General features: G+C 40.2%; 1 protein-coding gene across 1 annotated transcript in view; it reads left to right on the top strand.

Moving 5' to 3' along the window:
- Positions 1-246: 246 nt before the first annotated feature.
- The window catches only part of LOC104514237 (protocadherin-23-like), a gene marked incomplete at its 5' end in the record, with an annotated part of 66,927 nt that continues 48,287 nt past the window's right edge, over positions 247-18,886 (top strand). Inside the window, 2 exon segments of the mRNA XM_010157855.1 lie at positions 247-438; positions 8,909-9,140. Of these exon segments, the coding sequence (XP_010156157.1) occupies positions 247-438; positions 8,909-9,140 (424 nt within the window).

Below are 18,886 nucleotides of genomic sequence, written 5' to 3' on the forward strand. Positions count from 1 at the left end.
TCCAGTCATGGGAAGTCTGCTTGATTGAGATAATTACTGATAGATAAACAAATAATATTAGACGGGTCTAATTGATCTTACATGCTTGTTGCAATAGTTACACTGTCAGTAGCTCAGTCATTATTTTACAACGTGTATGCACGTTTACTTTTACAACACAAACAAGTAACTTTAAAACAAAGTATCTGTGATTTTTGAATGAATGAGAAGTTTCATGGGCTTAATTTTTTCTCTGTTTCTCTGTAGGTCAAGGCAACAGATGCAGATGCTGATCAGTTTGGTGAAATTGAGTATTTTCTCTATGATGGATTTCATTATTATGAAAAATCCAAAGCCTTCCAGATAGACGCACGTACTGGTCAGATCTGTGTGTCTCAAGACATTGACAGAGAAGGAGATCCAACCACTTATGATCTGCTAGTAAAAGCTGTGGATGGGGTAAGTTTTTTCTTTCCTTGCTGTCAGATCTGTGAAAGTATTTGCAGATTTGGATGTTCTGTATACTTCGAAATGAGAATTTAATGAGTATATAAAAGTGGTGTGAATTTGAGTGAAATTTCTTACCCCTACAGAGGGCAGGAAGTGATATGTCATGAACCATAAATTTTTACCTAATTTGATAAAATTGGCTGTGAAATCTCAGATTACTCCAAACAAGTTGTTGTCAACTGCTTCTAGGATGCATTAGTCCTTGCTGATTTTCCTCCTTCTCTTAGAACTGGTGGACTCCATGTTACCTCTGCTACCTGCTTACTAGGTGAATGCACCAGTAATATATCACTAACTTGTGCTAGAGCTGTGTGGCTACTGTGCCAGTGATTTTCCTGGATAATTTGGCTACTGCGCCAGTGATTTTCCTGTGTAAATTTCTTGTCCTTGCTAGCTAGTTGATGCCACTGCTGCTGTGGCTAGGGACAGCAGCAGCATGTCTGAAAGCTTTCCCACTTCACATATCTGGTGCTTGGAAGTGGGTATTGATGGTACAGTGTGAACAGGGTAGTTGCATGTGCCTAAAATAGTCCATGCCAGATCTCTGTTTGGCAAGGAGGGTGAGGAGACTTTCATTGTGGTGGGGACACATTGAGATGACTGGGTGTGGACACTTGGTCTACCAGGTGCCATGCAACAGAAAATTTTGGTAGTGAAACTCCTGGAAGAAAGTAATTTCTGGGTTCATTTTGTTACGGAAGTATCCAAAGGCAATTTGCAATGGGAGACCCAGAAGGAGACCAGACAGCACTTTTCTTACCTTTCTTCTGTTTTAGTAGTGAACTGTGAAGAGGCTGAAGAAAAAGCTTACTGCTTGGCTACAAATGTTAAAATTAATGTAAGGACACTTCGTAATATTATTTGCTTCATATTTTACGGCACAACTTGAGCTGAAAAATTTCATAATTAAAGACTCTGTAGCCTGAAATAATTTATTTCATACTTTTTATATTAAGCCTGTGTATCTAATATAAAAAAAAATACAGTTGTGCTAGAAATACTGTATTTTTTATTAAAATGTCTGTGCTTTTTGTTACACTACACTGAAGAAAGTTGGTGAACTGATTTCCATATTCATGAGTAGATGAACTTAAATAGCTGCAGTTGATGTTTGGTATTAATTGCTGCATTTTGAGAATATTGTAGTTGAGAGTATATTTATATGCTGTTGAATTTTGATATATGTGTAATAGTTAAACAATTCGTCTACTTTTTTTTCTTTAGCTACCACTATTCTGTGTATATCTCAGAGACGACAGACACATTCTTTTATTAACAGTGCCTTGTAGCAATGTGCCTTTTCTTTCCCATAGATTTCTTTTGAGGAGAAACAGTTATATAAGAAATCTTTTTTTGTATGTTTGTTTCCTGACTCTTATCTTATTTGAATGTCTAGTATTTTAAGAGTGGAAGTCTTTTAGTTAGGATAGTGTCTGTAATCTTTCCAGCGGAATTAAGTTTATGGTATCTAGAAAAAATGAGTCCATCTGACACCTGAATTTAAGTGCTTTAGTATTTAATATTAGCTTTTCAAAATTTTCAGTATATCTGAAATTGTGTTGAACCACTCTCCACCTTTACAGCAGAACTGTAGTAGGATATTTTATCTCCTGGCGTTCTGTTGTTGATTTTGATGGATTAAAGATGTTAGGTGTGGGGTTCAAAGAGGAGGTTGTGATCAGAGGAGAAATGTGTGCAAAAAAGACAGAGGAAAAGTGAAGGGTCACTGTTGACAAAGGGGAGGGAAAGAGATGAAAAGGAAAGAAAATAACAGTTAATTAGAAGTGAGGAGGAAAAGAAAGCATTTTCCAGGTGGTGGACAGTTTATCTTACAGCAAAACTGTTTCTTCCACCTGTTTGTGCCTACTCCGTTACATGGCTTTGGAGTTTGTCGGTCGTGTCTCTTACGTACGGTGTAGAAGGTGTAATGGGAGAACTGAAATTGCACACAAGAGGCAAGTGGAAAACATGTTCTGTTAAACTGGTGTTAGATAAACATCCTCTGAGAGCTTGTGGGAGCACTCTTGCTGACAAAGTAGGAACAAGACTGATCATAGTATTAGTAGTTTCACCTGGCAGTCACTGATTTTTAAATGACTTCCCAAAGTCAATTACTTCATACACATATTCAGTGGTACTCCTTGAAATGCTTTTACATGAGAAGAAATCATGTAGCTGGGCTTATAGAAAGGTGTTTGCACTGAATCCCACATCTAGCCCTCTCCTTGGGTCTCTCTCTGGACTGTGACAGACTGAGGGCTGCTCCAGTAGTGACAGGCTTGGGGCATTGCCACCTCTCTAGGAAACCTGTTCCAGTGTTTGACCACCCTCTTAGTAAAGAAGTGGTTCCTAATGTCCAGTCTGAAACTCCTCTGGTGCAGCTTTGAACCATCCCCACACATCCTATCACAGGATACTCAGGGATACTGAGGCAAAAAATGCATTGAATGCCTCTGCTTTTTTTTCATCGTTATTAGTTAGGTGACTGTCTTAAAATGTATCCTTTAGACCTCCTCTTGCTGTTAACATACTTAAAGCCCTTCTTGTTACCTGAAACAACACTGGCCAGTTTCAACTTTAGCTGAGCTTTGGCCTTTTGTGTCTTCTCCCTGCATATACAAACCACAGCTCTGTACTCTTCCTGCAAAGCCTGACCTCACTTCCAGAGATCATACAATTTTCTTTTCCCTCTGGAGCTCCATGAGGAGTTCCCTGTTCAGCCAAGCTGGTCTTCTGCCCCACTTGCTTGATTTACAACACAGTGGAGTTGTCTGCTCCTGTGCTTCTGAAAGGCGCTTCTTAAAGACTGGCCAACACCTGTGGACTCCTAAGCCCTCAAAACTAGATTCCCAGGGCACTCTGCTAAATAGCTCCCTGAATAGCTCAAAGTTTGACCTCCTGAAGTCCAAGGTAGGAACTCTGCTGTCCTTTTTTCTCATTGCACTGAAAATTTTAATCTCTAACCATTTCATGATCACTGTGGCCAAGACAGCCTCCTATCACCCCCTCTCTCACGAGTCCTTCTCTGTTCACAAATAACAAGTCTAGGAGCGCATCTTTCCTAGTGGGCTCACTGAGTACCTGGACAAGAAGTTTTCTCTTACTAGCCTCGAGAATTGCCAAGACCTGCTCATCACAGCATTATGATATTCCCACTTGACATCTGGGAAGTTGAAGTCTCCCACAAACACCTGGGCTACCGAGCCAGAAATTTCTCCTAATTGCCTCTAGAATAACTCATCAATGCTAACATTCTGGCTGAACAACTGGTAGTAAGCACACACTACATCATCTCCTTTGTTTGTTTTCCATCCCCCTAATTCTTACCCAGAGGCTCTCAACCATATCATCACTAACTCTAAGGGCTGTGCAATCAAATATCTTCCTTAGGAGTGTGACACCATCATCTCGCCTGCCCTTCTTCTGAACAGCCTGTAGCCCTCCATCCCAGCACTCCGATCATGGGACTCATTCCACTAGTGATTCTCTCTTCCCCCTGCCCATCTGTTAGCCTTTGCCTGGACTAAGATCTGCTGATTTGGGGCCATATTTTCTCCAAAGGAAAGGGCATCCATGACATAGGACAAAACACATGGAAGTAATTTCTGCCAGGGAATGATGGAGGGAAGCAGAAGAGCATGCAGCCTGCCATGGTTCTGGAGTGTGGGAGTAGAGCCCTGCAAGTCCTTGGGCAGACCTGACTGACCTGGGGATGCAGCATGAAGGGATACTATCCCCTGTGTTCATCTGCTAATATGGGCTCTCCTTCCCTCTCCTCTTGTTAGAAGCTGCTGGCAGACAGCAACACAGTGGCACAGAGCTACTCTTGTATGTGCAGGCTACAGAGCTTGTCCAGTACTGAGGTTCAGACTGCCCTGAAGATCTTGAGTGCTGCAAGGATTTACAGGGTGTCTGTTGCAACTGAGGTTGTTTTGTGTAGCTCATTATGAAAGTACTTTTGACAGCAGGGAGGTCGTCTGCAGACCTGCAATGCAGGCAGTTTCATTTGAGTGAAACAGTCTGCCAGTGGTGTTTTGAACCTTTTGCAATGATTATGGACCCTGAAGATCTAGCATTCCCTGCAAAAGAAACAAGGATGCTGCTTTTCATTGTCAGTTGATTAGTATTAAGATAAGACTCTTAATTGCCGTATTTTCTAGATTTCTGTCTTTGAATTTTAAGTATTTTTATCCTTTTCTGGATTTTTTTTTTTTAAAGATCAGGGGGTTTTGTGTGCCGAAAACTACTTCAAAATCAGATGCACTTGTAGAAACTAAAATTAAAACCTAAATTTTAAATACAGTGCTTTAAAGTAGATCACAAGTTTCGTCTAATTGCACACACAAGTGCATCTGCTAAAGATGAAGGTGCAGTCATATAGACAATTGATCACATCTGTACTGTATCCTCAAGATTATCGCTTACTGAGTTTACTCAGGATTATGTGCTTCCTTACATGGATGGGAGTTAGCACTTCTTGTTAGGAAGCAATCTTTCAAAATTCAACGTAAATGCTTTGAGAAGGTTTATATAGGCAATTGAAGCGCGCATAGGCAGAAAATTAAATAAAAGAGAGGAAAGACTGAGCTTTAGCTTTACGTATTGTGTATAAACCAACTTTGCTGTCACAGAACACTTGGATAAAGCTGCCTCACAGTATTGACTCCAATACTGTGTCTGGATTTCTTCAAAATCACGTATTTTGTATGTAATTGCTTGTAATGCCTTTCAAGGTCTGTTGCTCAGAATAGGAGCTTTGACGTAGTGAGGGACAAGTAGGTAAGCGGTTTGCCTGAGTAGTAGGCATATTTTTTCTTTCATGAAAGCGTGTGTTCTTTTATTCAAAAGGAAAACAAGGCATAATTGCTATCATGGAAAGAAGAGGGCAGGTTTGGGCTCTAAGGCTGAAGTACAATGATACATTTTTCAGGGAATTTGTAGTGTATTCCAAACTCTTTGCATTTACTTCACTTGCAGCAGGTTATGAAACTGCCTATCAATGTAGAGCATGACATTACCACCTTTTATGTTACTGCTTCTCTTTAAACAGGTACAGGAACAATCATACATTAAACATGTAAACTCTGCCACTTACATAGGTCGGTATTAGACTCTGAAGAACTTCTAATAATACTGAAACCTTAGTGGCCCTCTTACTGCCTTTCTGCACAGAAGAATACTTTGTTCTTCATCTCTTGCTTCTTGGTAAACCACACACTGCTCGTCCAATTGTCTTTTGTCTTTTACACCGAAACCACTAAAATGTAGAGGTAAGAGCATAGCACTCAAGCACTCACAGGCAAAGCTTCTGAAGAAGATAAGGCTTTTGAAATAATTGGTGTCTCTTCATTTTGACAGGATTGTGACTTCAAGGCATCATATCTTTTAGGCTTAACAAAAAAAAAGTCTTAATTTCAGAGATTCTGAATATCAGTTTCATTTGGAAGAAAAATGACAGTACTATTCACTGACAAAAATGTTGAAGGCTGCTGTGGAAATCTTGATGGGTTCTCAAGCATTTTAGAGCATCATTTCATAGCCAGAGCAAGAAATGGGCCATAACCAGTTAATGTCGTTAGTAAGTTAATATCATACTTGACTCGTGTGAGGAGTTACACTGCTTCTTCAGGAAGAGAATGATCTGACTCCATCAAAAAATTTGGTTGGTCTTATGTGAGATTAGGTAGGTAATAGGTCTCCAACTTGCTTCTCCCATATACTTATAACTAATTTCCAAAGACTTTGCATTCTTTGCATGACTTGGCTGGGGAGTATGGGTTTTGTGTGTGTTGGGTTTTTTTCTTATGTCTGTTTAGCAATCATGAAACTTGGAAGAAACCGTTTAACACAAGTTCTCATGAGTTTTTGCAGCTTGGTTTCTTGCTGCTCCAAACTTTGCCTCTTTTTAGATGCTTTTTATTCTTAACTTCTTTCTTGGTCCTCTTCCCTTAAAAAATGTTGTTCCTGATTCCTGTCCTAAAGTACCTGCAAGCTGTGGAGCCACAGAGCATCTTCTAACAGGGAGCTTGAACAGAGCACATAAGGCTCCCTTTTTAGCTCCTGTGTAGGAATTTCCTGTGGAAATCAAGATGATGAAGGGACTCACCCTGAAGTGGGGTTGGGGTGTTGGCAGAGAGTCCATTAGATCTGTGCATCTCCAATTCCCCATATCAGCCATGAGTTTTCATGGCTCTCTTGGTAGTTTGAGGCTGGTGCTGGCCCTGTACCCTTCACAGTCTTTGTCTCCGGGTGTGTCTCCTGGCTGCCTCTGCAGCAGCGTGAGCCCTGGAAATATGCCATGCCTTATTTTCTTTGGAAGAAAACCCAAGCACACCAAGAGGATGTGGGCCAAATCTCCTAGTCTGTGGGTGAAACATAGATACATGTTGCACAAGATCATACTGATTTTCCACATACTTGAGCTTTGATGGGAATGTCACTGGCATCTGACAGAGGTAATATTACTACATGGAAGAAAAAAAAAATGAACAAAGCAAAATCCATATGGAAATGTGGGGGAGAATGCAGAGAGTATTTTTGCCCATAAGTAAGTCAGAACCTTGGGGACATGACAAGCAAACCTTCAAAAATAGTTTTGGGGGAGATTGTTACGCTGCAGGGCAAACCTAAAGGAGTAATATCCAGTCGGAATAATTGGATAGTTTCATGAAGGTCAGGTTTAAGAATGACATAAACAATTAGGTTGCAGAAATATGCAACCTAGGGTTTTTATTTTTATATCATAGCTACTGTGACTGCAAAATTAAGTTTGGACTTGCTCAGCATAGCGTGTCGTGTGTACGTACCAACATCTGATCTGTGTCGGTTGTTTCTGTGAGTGAGTAACTGGTACAAGCACAGTGCTCTCAGCGTGACTCTGAAGAGTGTGGGATTCTGCCTCAGTCTGTATCTTAGTGTACTGCCTGTGGCACGGGCAGGCTGTACGTACGTGTGCTGCTCTGTGCCTCCGTTTTATACGTCAGTGCCCCAGCGTTCGCCGTTAGCTGTGCTACAGGTAGAGCTGCTTTCCTTTATGAATATGTCAGTAGTTTGTCTGTCTGTTAAATAACCTTGGAAATACAAACCCCTCCAAACTGATGGGGTGGGTCTGCAGGGAGTAAGAGGTAGTGCCTCTGAGAAGTAAGTTGCTATTTGTTTCACTCAGGGCCCTGTGAGGTCTATGCTTCAGCACCCACAGAACTGTCTTTTTTCCAGATTGTCACAGAATTTAGTGCTTTGCCAGGGCAGATGATGATTTTGCTGTTGCATGGTTTGATAAGCCAGCTTGCAGTTGCTGCTTGCTTCTCAAGTTTTGCCTGCAAAGCAAGGCTAAAAGTGGTTGTGTGGCTGCCCGTGTGGTAGGTGTATTTCAGTGGGCTCTTGGTGGGCACCTGTAGCAGGAGTCTCAACCATGTGGAAAGCAATGCAGCAGCTGGGCTGGGGTTGCAAAGAGGTACGGTGCCAAAGCTGCAACCGAGGCCTGGCTCTTTTCCCAGCTCTGAGCAGAGGAGTTGAGCCAAGCCCCCTAGAAAGCATGGCGAGACCTCTTTCCAGCATGCTGGAAATAATCTTATGTATTCCGTTATGAATTTTACACCAACAAGTCGTTTTAGCTATCTGCTTCAGTAGAATGTGGTATTCTGTCACTGTTTACGTAAAGTGAAGGTGTGGGTATGTAAACAAGCACACGAGCCTACATATAGAAAGATGTATACACACACACGCTTATATGTACACAGATACATATACAGACACACATACACACTGAACTGCTTAAACCTGCTAGGGTGGTGAATGGGAGGATAGGTCTTGCAGGCAGCAGCTTGACAGGCAGCTTTTGGCTGTCCTGCACTCCTCTGCTCTCAGTCTGTGTTCCTAATCAATAGCTGAAATAGCCTCATATTCACTGTTATGATGGTCACGCTTTTAAATCTGAAACACTCACAGGTAGAAAGAAGTTATTCCCACTTTACTGGAGCACCACATTTGTCCAAGAGGCAGAACGTGTGCCTGTGTTTCTGGGGCAGAAAGCCCTGACTTCTGCCTGTGAAGGAATAAGTGGTTTGTCGGTGATTACAGTAAAAACAAATGAGGTTAGAGTTACAAGGATTTGACATGTGTAGTGCTCGTTAGTATTAACAAAAATGAGTTTGTGTTCTGGCCTCACTGTTTTAAGAAGTTGAAGTTCTTTGTGTACTCAGTCAGCCCACTGGAGTTGTTCTGAGCATGTAGCTTGCCTAAATGCAGTATTTTGGCATGTTACAGATACCATAAGTTGTTTTTAACAGACGTTTTCATTTCTCAATATTGTTGCAGCACGTTCCATTTCCTAATGATAGGCTGAAGCCAGATGTGCATCATTGTATTGTGCACACTTTTAAAGTTGACCTTGTTTTTATCTTTCTGATTTATCCAACAGGGTGGGCTGAGTGCCCAAGCTTTTGTTCGCATCGAGATAGAAGATATTAACGATAATCAACCTGTTTTTGAACAAACCATCTATGTGACGAGCATCAGCAGTCACACACAGCCAGGAACAGAGATTATCAATGTTGTTGCCACAGACAGAGATTCAGGAATGTATGGTGTTGTCACATATGAACTGGTCCCAGGAGAATTTTCTTCTTTTTTCACAGTGGATACATCCACAGGTACTGTATGAGTCTATGATTCAGAAAGGAAATGCATCGTGAAGGAAAAGATATATATTGTATGATTATAGCCTATGTGGGGTCATGTCGTACAGTTGAAAGTTAAGTTCTGCTGGAAAATAATTCTGAAGGACGATGGAGGTTTTAAGTTTAACATGAAGCCTTTGTTTCACTGGAATAAACAGGAGAATGGGAAACACAGTACATGCTAGTACAATACAGGACAAGCAGTATGGCACTTATCCACTATATTCAGCCATAATTTACTCATCATTGTAAGAAATAACCAAAACATTATTTTTCACAATAATATCTGAATTCCTGAAATGTTTAGGTCTTACACTTGAGGAGCAACAAAAGACCTTTCAAGATGCTTGTCCTTTCGTTTTTTCTCTCTGTTTCTGTCCTAATCTTCTTTCCCCATACTGTGCTAGAATAAATCCCCATTCTGCTCAGTCTTACAATATCCAGCTGCCTCCCTGTTTCACTCTGATTAGCTCTTTAAGTGTCTTTTTCTGCCTTTACTTCCTGATGTGACTCTCTGTCCTTCTGGTTTCTGGAAAGAGTTTCAGTGAAGGAGTGATGAGAGCAAAAAACAGTTATGGCAAAAGCAAATGTGGGTGACTTTTTTCAAAGACAGGTTGAATCTCACAGATTGAATTACTTTTCCCATGGCCGCATAGCAGCCCTTCTAGTCTGCTTTCTCACCTTAAAATAGTTATCGACAGCTGGAAAGAACATGAGCTGTGCATGTACAAATGTCCAGTGTCTTTCAGGGAGTCATTAACTAAACTGCAGCTACCACTTTACTTGAGAGCCAGCCCTTGCATATGAATGTGTCCTGATTAACAGCTTTGCTTCGTGATGGTCATGGCACAGGGGAATAATTTATGTGTTAAGAATTTTTGGGGCTGTTATACATGTGTATGTATTAGCTGTTTGGCATACAAATGTTGCAAGGCTCTGTTCTTTGAAATTATGCCTTTTTTCACTTTTTTTACACGGTCCCCAAAATACTCTGATGAACAGAAGAAACTAATCTTCTTAGGAAGTCGGTCTGTTTGTCTTGGCTATTTCAGAATTTATTTAACTGTGGACTTTTAACTGCCTGTCAACTCAGATTCTCTGGGGCATAACTGATGCCAAAAATATATAGGTCAATCAATAATTAAGGAGTTGGATCTCCACAGGCATTTAAGTGGTCATTTTAAAACTGCCCCAGCAGACTTGTCAGAGAGAGCCCCTGTGGACCATGCTAGCAGCACTGGCTGTGCAGCAGTCCTTGCTTTGAAAGGCTTCTTCCTCGGATTGTGACCTTTTGGCCTTTTTTCACCATTTTTACACTCTGTATAGGAAAAATGTAATGCTTAATCATGAGGACCATATAAGTTTATAACTTAGTATTATCCTGTGGATCTATCTTGGAATTTTATCAAAGGCAGACCAAATTGAAGGTGAGGTTGCTTGAGGTCGTTATTGCTGACATTTTGTGATATGATCATCATTTAGGTCAGAGACACTATTCCCAACATGTTTGGAGTGTGATTGCACTTAATCAGATCTCCTGGGTAATTCACGAGGTCAGACTGTGTCTGATTTTAACTTATTAATATTAATGGTAGTGGGTTTTCGTGTGGGTTTTTTGGGTTTTTTTTTTTGTTTGTTTGTTTTCCTGAAGAATATACTTTTCCCTTTTGTAATTCTTCCACACCTACCTACAGTAGTGCTTAGGCTCAGAAACTGGCAAGCAGAATGATTTTTAGACTCTTGGCAAAAATAAACATTATAAATAAACATTAAAACTGCCAATTTATCACACAGACTTCTGCAGTCTTTGCAGGTTAAATAGCTACAAAAGCTGTTCAGTATTGAGAGGAAGATGAAACAAGTGGCTCACTCTTAGGGCACAGATTTTGAGCTCTTCTTCCTTAGTAATTGTTAGGACAGTGACATTTTATGTTTTTAGTCGTGCTAAAGCTGTCTTCCTATGCTGTGATATATGGCCTAATTCAGATGTGTCTCTCTGAAGGTTATGTGAGGGACTTGATCTAGTTATGTGGGCTGCATTTTGTGAGGAGAGGGTAATGGACAAGTATGACAAGAAATAGGAATTCTTCAGGAGATGGATCCCCAGATCATAGAATCATAGAACGGTTTGGGTTGGAAGGGACCTGAAAGACCATCTAGTTCCAACCCCCCTGCCATGGGCAGGGACACGTTCCACTAGACCAGGTTGCTCAAAGCCTCATCCAGCCTGGCCTTGAACACTTCCAGGGATGGGGCATCCACAGCTTCTCTGGGCAACCTGTTCCAGTGCTTCACCACCCTCTCTGTGAGGTTTTGCTATTAGAGGACCTAAAAGGAGGCACAGTGATGGTGTTGGAGTCTTCCATGAACTTGCTTGCTGATAAGTTTTATTTTTTAAATGATTAGTTTTTCTCATTGATAGAGCATTTAGAAATGAGGAATGAAAATCAGTGTATTAGTCTTTCAGTTATAGTTTGTTAAAGCCATTAGCATTATATGTAGGAGTGGACAGAGATATTTTCAGTATTATGAGATTTAAATTAACTAGTAGCTAACAGTTTGCCACCTTACACTGCGATACATGAATATCATATGTGAGATGATGCTGTTCTTGATGGCATATGTAACTCCTATTTTACAGCATCTAGATTGTGGGTTTGAAAATTTATTGTAGTTTTCTTTGGGGGTGTTTTTGGAATGCTGCACTAGAATACTCAAAGATTCACCTTTTTTCTCCAATTCCTCTTTTCAGTTTTAAAACTGTAACCCAAATCCTTCACTACTATGGCTTGCTTCTGGCTATTGCTTTGTTAGAAAAATTGTATGGATGTATTCAGAAAGTTTTTAGCTTTGCGTAGTGAGCTGTGTTCACAATACAGGATATCATACCAGCTGGTCAACCACTGACTGTATAGAGTATATCAATGGTGCTTTTGACACACAGATATTTTTAGATTGAGCCACATCCAAGACCCTGGAAAGGGGGTCCATCTTTTCTTTCAAGCACTGTGACATGTGGATGTCATCTATAGATGATAAATCCAGTTGGAGTGGGAAGGAAGAGCCTTTCATTGAGTAGATAGATATTCCATTAAAAAGTTTTTTGAATTCTAAACAAGTCTTTATTAGAGGTATTTGTTTGCTATTTTAGCTTTTAGGTATGGCACTGTTTGTGATATGCTCTTATACTTGTAAATTAACATTTATTGCATTTTCCTTTGAGAAAAAATTGAGTGAAGTATTTTTCACTTGATTGATGATAGACTGTCCACAAGAAAAACCACTTTAAGAACTCTGTAACTGGAAAAATGTATGGATAGGGAACTGTAAATCAGTTCCTCTGCTAGTCCGTGACTCTTGCTATCATTTGTTTCTAGTGTTGGTGTAAACAACATCTTGGCTTCATTATGTTCCCTTTTGTAGATATCTGAACCATGCATGATTTATAAACAGCACTCATGAATTGATTAGAGCAGAGCAAGTTGAAGAGCTTTTCTGGCTAAGAAACTGTTTGAGCTATGTTTGTTTGTTTTCCCATCATTACCTAACAAGCTGTCTGAAAGACAGTGTATTTGTAGTTATGGCTGAGCAGGTAATTAAAAATGTAAGTCACATGATACAATCACAAGTGTGGCACAAACCCTATGCAGTGCTTAACTTCAAGACTTTGGGATTAACAACTGAATATCTAAACTTTCATTGTGGTATAAGTATTAATATTTTCTTTCACTCAAGGACATGTGAATCACTTTCATTGATCTTAGTGATACCCGTCTTGAGAGCTGGATAAGAAGGTGGTTATCATCTCGCTTACAAGGAACCTGTTTCAAATCAGCAAAATCAATAATAGTAGTCAAAAATTATTTTGGGCCAGTGACTTCATCAGGTCAGTCTTCAGGTAAATGGTCTGTGCATATTCTTAGAACAACCCCTCTGGCTAGTCACTGTGTAAAGAGAAAACTCATGAAGGCTAAGTAAAAGGCAGCAGCCAGTGATTTATGTTTAGTTTAAGGTATTGGTGATCTAAACCTACTATGAAGAGCATGTAGAGAAAGTGGGGTTCACACAGTGTACATTATGCATGCAGTATAAGCATTTAACTTATCTTCTCTTTTTCTGACAATGTAAGATATTGTGTTTCTGTGAATCCTGCCTAAATTAGATGCCAAAAAGAGAGGCTATGACTCTCCTCCTTTGCATCTTACTGAAAATGTTTCTGTGAGTATGATGGGTTGACCCTGGCTGGAGGCCAGGTGCCCACAAAAGCTGCTTTATTACTGCCCTCCTCAGCTGGGCAGGGGAGAGGAAATATAATGAAAGGTTCATGGGTTGAGATAAGGAAAGGGAGGGATCACTCACCAATTACTGTCATGGGGAAAACACTCTACTTGGGAAAAATTAATATATTGCCAATGAAATCAGAGTAGGATAATGAGAAATCAGACCAGATCTTAAAACACTTTGCCCCCACCAGCCCTCCCTTCTTCCCAGGCTTAACCTCACGCATGTTTTTCTCTACCTCTTCTTTCCCCCAAGCAGCACATGAGGATGGGGAATGGGAGCTGTTGTCAGTTCATCACACATCTCTGCCACTCCTTCCTCCTCAGTGGGAGGACTCCTCATACTCTGCCCCTGCTCCAGCATGGAGTCCCTCCCGTGGTAGACAGTCCTCTGTGAACTTCTCTGATTTGAGTCCTTCCCACAGGCCAGCAAACCTGCTCCAGCATGGGCTCCTGTCTCCATGGGGCCACAGGTCCTGCCAGAAGCCTGCTCCAGTGCGGGCTCCCTGTGGGGTCACAGCCTCCTTCAGGCATCCCTCTGCTCCAGTGTGGGATCCTCCCTGAGCTGCAGGGGTACAGCCTCCATGGCCCTCCATGGCTGCAGGGGCACAGCCAGCCTCCACATCAGGGAATCTCTTCTCAAGCACCTGGAGCACTTCCTTACTCTCCTTCTCTACTGACCTTAAGGTCTGCAGATCTATTCTGCTCACATATTCTAACTCCTCTCTTCCAGCTGCTGTTGCACAACAGTTTTTTTTTCCCTTCTTGAATGCATTATCCCAGAGGTGCTTCTAGCATTAGCCTTGGCCAGCAGCGGTTCTGTCTTGGGGCCGGCTGGCATTGGCCCTATGGGACATAGAGGAGGCTTCCAGCAGCTTCTTACAGAACCCATCCCTGTAGCTCCCTGCTACCTTGTCATGCGAACCCAGTACAGTGAGGAATATGGAGATATTTTCATTGACTTGAAGATACTTGGATCAACCTTTGTCATAATACCATCTGCTACTTATTTATGACAAAAGAATAAAAATTATGTACAACAGACAAACCTTGTTACAAGACGTGGCCAGTAGTTTAACATTACATACTTTTTTCAGCACAAAAGTGCAGCTTCTGCAAAATGAGCGTTCTTGTGAGAAAATTTTGACTTGCTAAAAAGATAATTAATTTCCTTTAAGATGGTTTCTAGTTTCTTTTTAACTGGATAGCATAAGCATTCATGCAAATAAAATGTCCTGTAAGAGGTGTAGAACAGTTTAGGAGCTTAGTCCATTGGAGAAGAAAAAAATGAGGAATACAGCTCAAGGGCATGCAGATTTCAGAATATAAAAATTAACTTGATCAGCCAAAAGATGGATTTAAGTCCAGCATCTTATCTCTTTAACAGTGCCTAGTAATGGATACAAAAGGAGGGGTTAAGTGTAGAGCTTGTGCAGAACAGTCCCTCCACTGATGCATTTTTCTTGTTTTGGCAGTGTGCAATTTAGTGCTGTACTACTTCCATTACTCTACTATGGCACCATATGTAAATACAACTTAGTGTCAAACTGACTTAAAATAAACTTTCTGATTTGGTTCAGATCACCAGGGTAGATTCATTCCAGTTAAGGATGTTGACAAGCTTTGTTTTATTGAAAAATTGGACTGTTATTGAACAGTCACAGCTTAGGAAATTTTCATTGCATGAAAAAGACTTGCTTTATTTTTATTACAGTACAGGTTGAAAACAAAAGTTGAAATACCAAAGTTGTTTTTTGGGGAAAAAAAAATCTAAACTTTGCTTAACTCCATGTATTATACAATGTTTAATATATAGCAGATTGTAATGTGCATCAAAGTAAAATGGGGATGCGTCCTTCCTGAAGAGAACAAGGCCGTTTTTATGATTAATGATGTTTTCTTATAATGTTGTAGGAAAAAATAGCTTATTTTTAAACTACGTTTGGCATTTTTATACAACATGTAGTACATTTGCTAAACATATGAAGAGTTTCACATAAGTAACATTTAAAATTAGGAGTGTTTTATTTTGGAACACTTTGAGGCCACTTTTTTTTAAACTAGAGTTTCTTCAATTACTATTTTTCTGATTTTTCATATGAAACTGATAACATGCTCAGAATGCTGCAAAGAGAAATATGTCCAAGACAGTGGTTTAGCTCACTGAGTTTTCATCTTTGAAGAATTTTAAGACAGAAAGGAAAAATTAGTGGTCTCAGCTGAGTAATTTGTGGACATTTACCTTCTCTGGGTTCTCATCTAATGTGAAATCTAACAAAAAATACAGGAAACAGTATATTCTTCTCAAAGCACACAAAATTTGCTGTGGTAAGTGCGAAAGCACAGATTTTGGCCCTGAAAGAAAGCAGCGTAGCAGAACAGCATTAAAAAATGTCCATAGTGTCAGATCTTAATGTATGTGTGTCTTTATGAGTAAAATCCAGTAGGATAGACCACCTACAAAGAGAGAAATTCCTACAAGCTATGTGCCAAAAACTCAACCATGCAATAATGGGGTGACACGTTTCACTGTGCATGATACAATGCAAAGAATTTACAAAAATACTCTAGCCCACTGCCCTTTCTTGTAGTTAAATCAGTGTCAGATCTCAGAAACAAAAGAACCCACTAGATGAGACAAAGAGTGAACTGCCATGACATTGCACTGCCACAGTACTTGGTCTGTGAGAGACAGATGGTGTGGGCTGATAAAAACAAAAATGGAGAAAAGGAAAAAATTATGCCCCAAACTCCCATTTTGGAGGAGAGGAATAATTTGAGTTCTCTTCAGTGAAGTTCAGATGATCAACACTTTGATAGAAACTTTATGGGTCTAAAGTATGGATGTACTTGATGCACTTCATGCTCTTAGTTAACCCAAAGAAAAGAAGAAAGCAGCAGGTTGCACAGAAGGCAGTTAGCCTTGGCAAAATGCCTTCCCGCTGTTGGACTGTTAAAATGAACGTAGTAGGGCAGTGTATGTAGTAGAAAATCAATTTGTGAGGATTAAGAGGAGCATTTTGAATGTTTCGTAATGCTCTTAATATAAGAACAGCAAATACATCCTGCTGGGCTTATATTAGGCTTCATTCTGTATCTGTGCTGGAAACATGCATCTTTTGGTATAGTACCTTCAAAGAAATGTCATCTCCGGTTACCATGGCAGTTGAGTTTCGTTACCAGGTTGTGCATGGAGCTATTTTTTGATCTGCACGTTGGTGGGAAGACCAGTTTCACCTGTTCCTTTACCTGCCTCTGAGCACTTGGAGGCATGTGACCTCCTAAACTGGCCGACTATACTCTATAGAGACAAAAAAAATTTGCATGCCAACTAGTGAATTGCAAGACTTTGTCTGAAAAGCACTTCTGCAACAGAAAACTGAGCCTAGATAATAAAACATTCTAATGTTAGACTCATTCCCTCTCTTGCCTGACAGGAGGAGCTGATGCTCAGGTGGATATTCAGCTTGTGAATAATAGAAATGCCTTAATTAGAAATTTGTATTTTGTGTGTTGGTGAATACTTCCTAGCTCACTAGAACTGTAACCTGTAGTATTTAAAACAGTAGTGTTGCACTTCTGGGAGAACTGTAAATGTAACTATGTACATTATAGATCTAGGAACTGGTCCCTTATGTTGCAGATTACCAACCTGGTTGAATTTGGATGAAGTACTCTGGAATAGACTTTCATATGCTAAGCAAAGCCTTGTGATTTAAACATACTGTGTTTAATAGTAGTGGTTGTAGATACTAAGCTATTTTATTTATATTCCCTTTTTTAAGAGGAAAGCTAGGAGTTTAGCACAAGAATCTGCTACAGAGGGGCCACTGTTGAAAGCATTCAACAGTGCAGGGGTGTAAGGCTTCTGTAAAGTGCAATGTAGATAGGAGATTGAAACAAGTTGAAACAGCTATTTGCTGTGAAAACATTCTTTCAAACTTGTAGTAGTCCTCATGTTCACTGAAAGGCAAAACAGTGTTTGTGCCATCAAGTTTAAGGTCTTTAAAGCCTTTTCCTGTAAGCTGAAGCTGCATGTATTACAGCAGGTAAACTAAGCAACAATGTAATTCCTCATTAATTCTTTCCTTTCCCCGACAGTTATTAAACCTTCTCTTCAAACAGTGCATTTTACAGGGTGTTGTTATGGTTACCATTAAGCATGCAGTTTCACTAAAAAAGATGCATTTTAAATACAGATTGATTGCTTAAACTGAAACTTAAGTGAGATGATAAGATTAAAGGATGGTCAATGAGTCAGGTAGAGTTAAATCAGAAACACTATCATTCTTCCCTAGAACAATGCTGATTTTAACATTAAGGCAAACACTATACCTCCTGACTGCATTCACCTCTTGATGGATCATCATGTTTATGCTCATCCTAAACGTTTTTTTGGCACATGGAAAGTGCATAAAAAGCAAAGCTGTACGTGCATCTCTGCACTGAGAAGCTGGTGTGCTGTTTTGTGCAAGACATGCTCTGAGCAGGTCAGTGGGTCAGCACTGACCTACGCAGTATTAAACAGCAGGTCCAGGGGCCAGCTTTGGAGGTGAATTGAGGTAATGCACTCTATGTACCTTTTTGCCATATGCTGGCTGTCTGAGCCGTGTGTCAGGTCATGCCAGCTGACCCATCCTAGGGTATTTGCTGAAAAAGTATTGCCATCATTTGAAGTTCTTGGAGCATTCAGTTTTGCGGTGTTAGAGAACACTATTGATAACTGTTGATTTTATTCCTCTTGCCATATTCTGAAGTTGCTTTTTTTTTTTCCATGAACAATGAGAAAATATTGGAAGCTATTTAAATGTGTACACATTTTTATGCAATCCTGACTTATTGGAGTCAGTGTGTTCTGATTCATATCTCTGCCTCTGTAGTGCTTGAGTAATGGAAAATGTTTTGTTTACCTACAAATGGTTATAAATATGGTTATGGTTTTTGTTTTGCTTACATGAGGTTCCTGTGGAAAAACAGATACGTTTTCAAAGTGGTCAGCTAGAGGTATGTGTGCATATTAATTATTCCAACAGGATTTCCACTAGTATGTACAGTGAGTGAGGAAGGACCAAGCAGGTTAAAGAGTTGACAGTCATGATTTCACCCTTCAATAATACTAGTCCTCAAAGTGCACTGAATCCCCGAAACTGTTGTAACAATTTCCACTAGCCAGTAAGCACAGATTGCTCCGCAGCAAAATACCTGTAACTTCTGATGTAGCTGTGCTGGTGCAGACCTGTTCCCAAACTCAAGCCTCCTGTGGCAGTTGCTGTCATGCAACCAGCACTGTCAATTCTGTCTAAAGTGTGTATGCAAATCATGATAGGCAGTCTCTGGGTCATGTTTTTGATTTATAAAAGTTAGGATCTGTAGTCAGTTACACCCATGCGGACCCATGAGATTGCCAAGATATGAATGAGGCTGGATGTTAATGCTTCA

Source organism: Eurypyga helias, unplaced genomic scaffold (assembly GCF_000690775.1).
Source record: "Eurypyga helias isolate BGI_N326 unplaced genomic scaffold, ASM69077v1 scaffold5558, whole genome shotgun sequence".
Lineage (NCBI taxonomy): Eukaryota > Metazoa > Chordata > Aves > Eurypygiformes > Eurypygidae > Eurypyga > Eurypyga helias.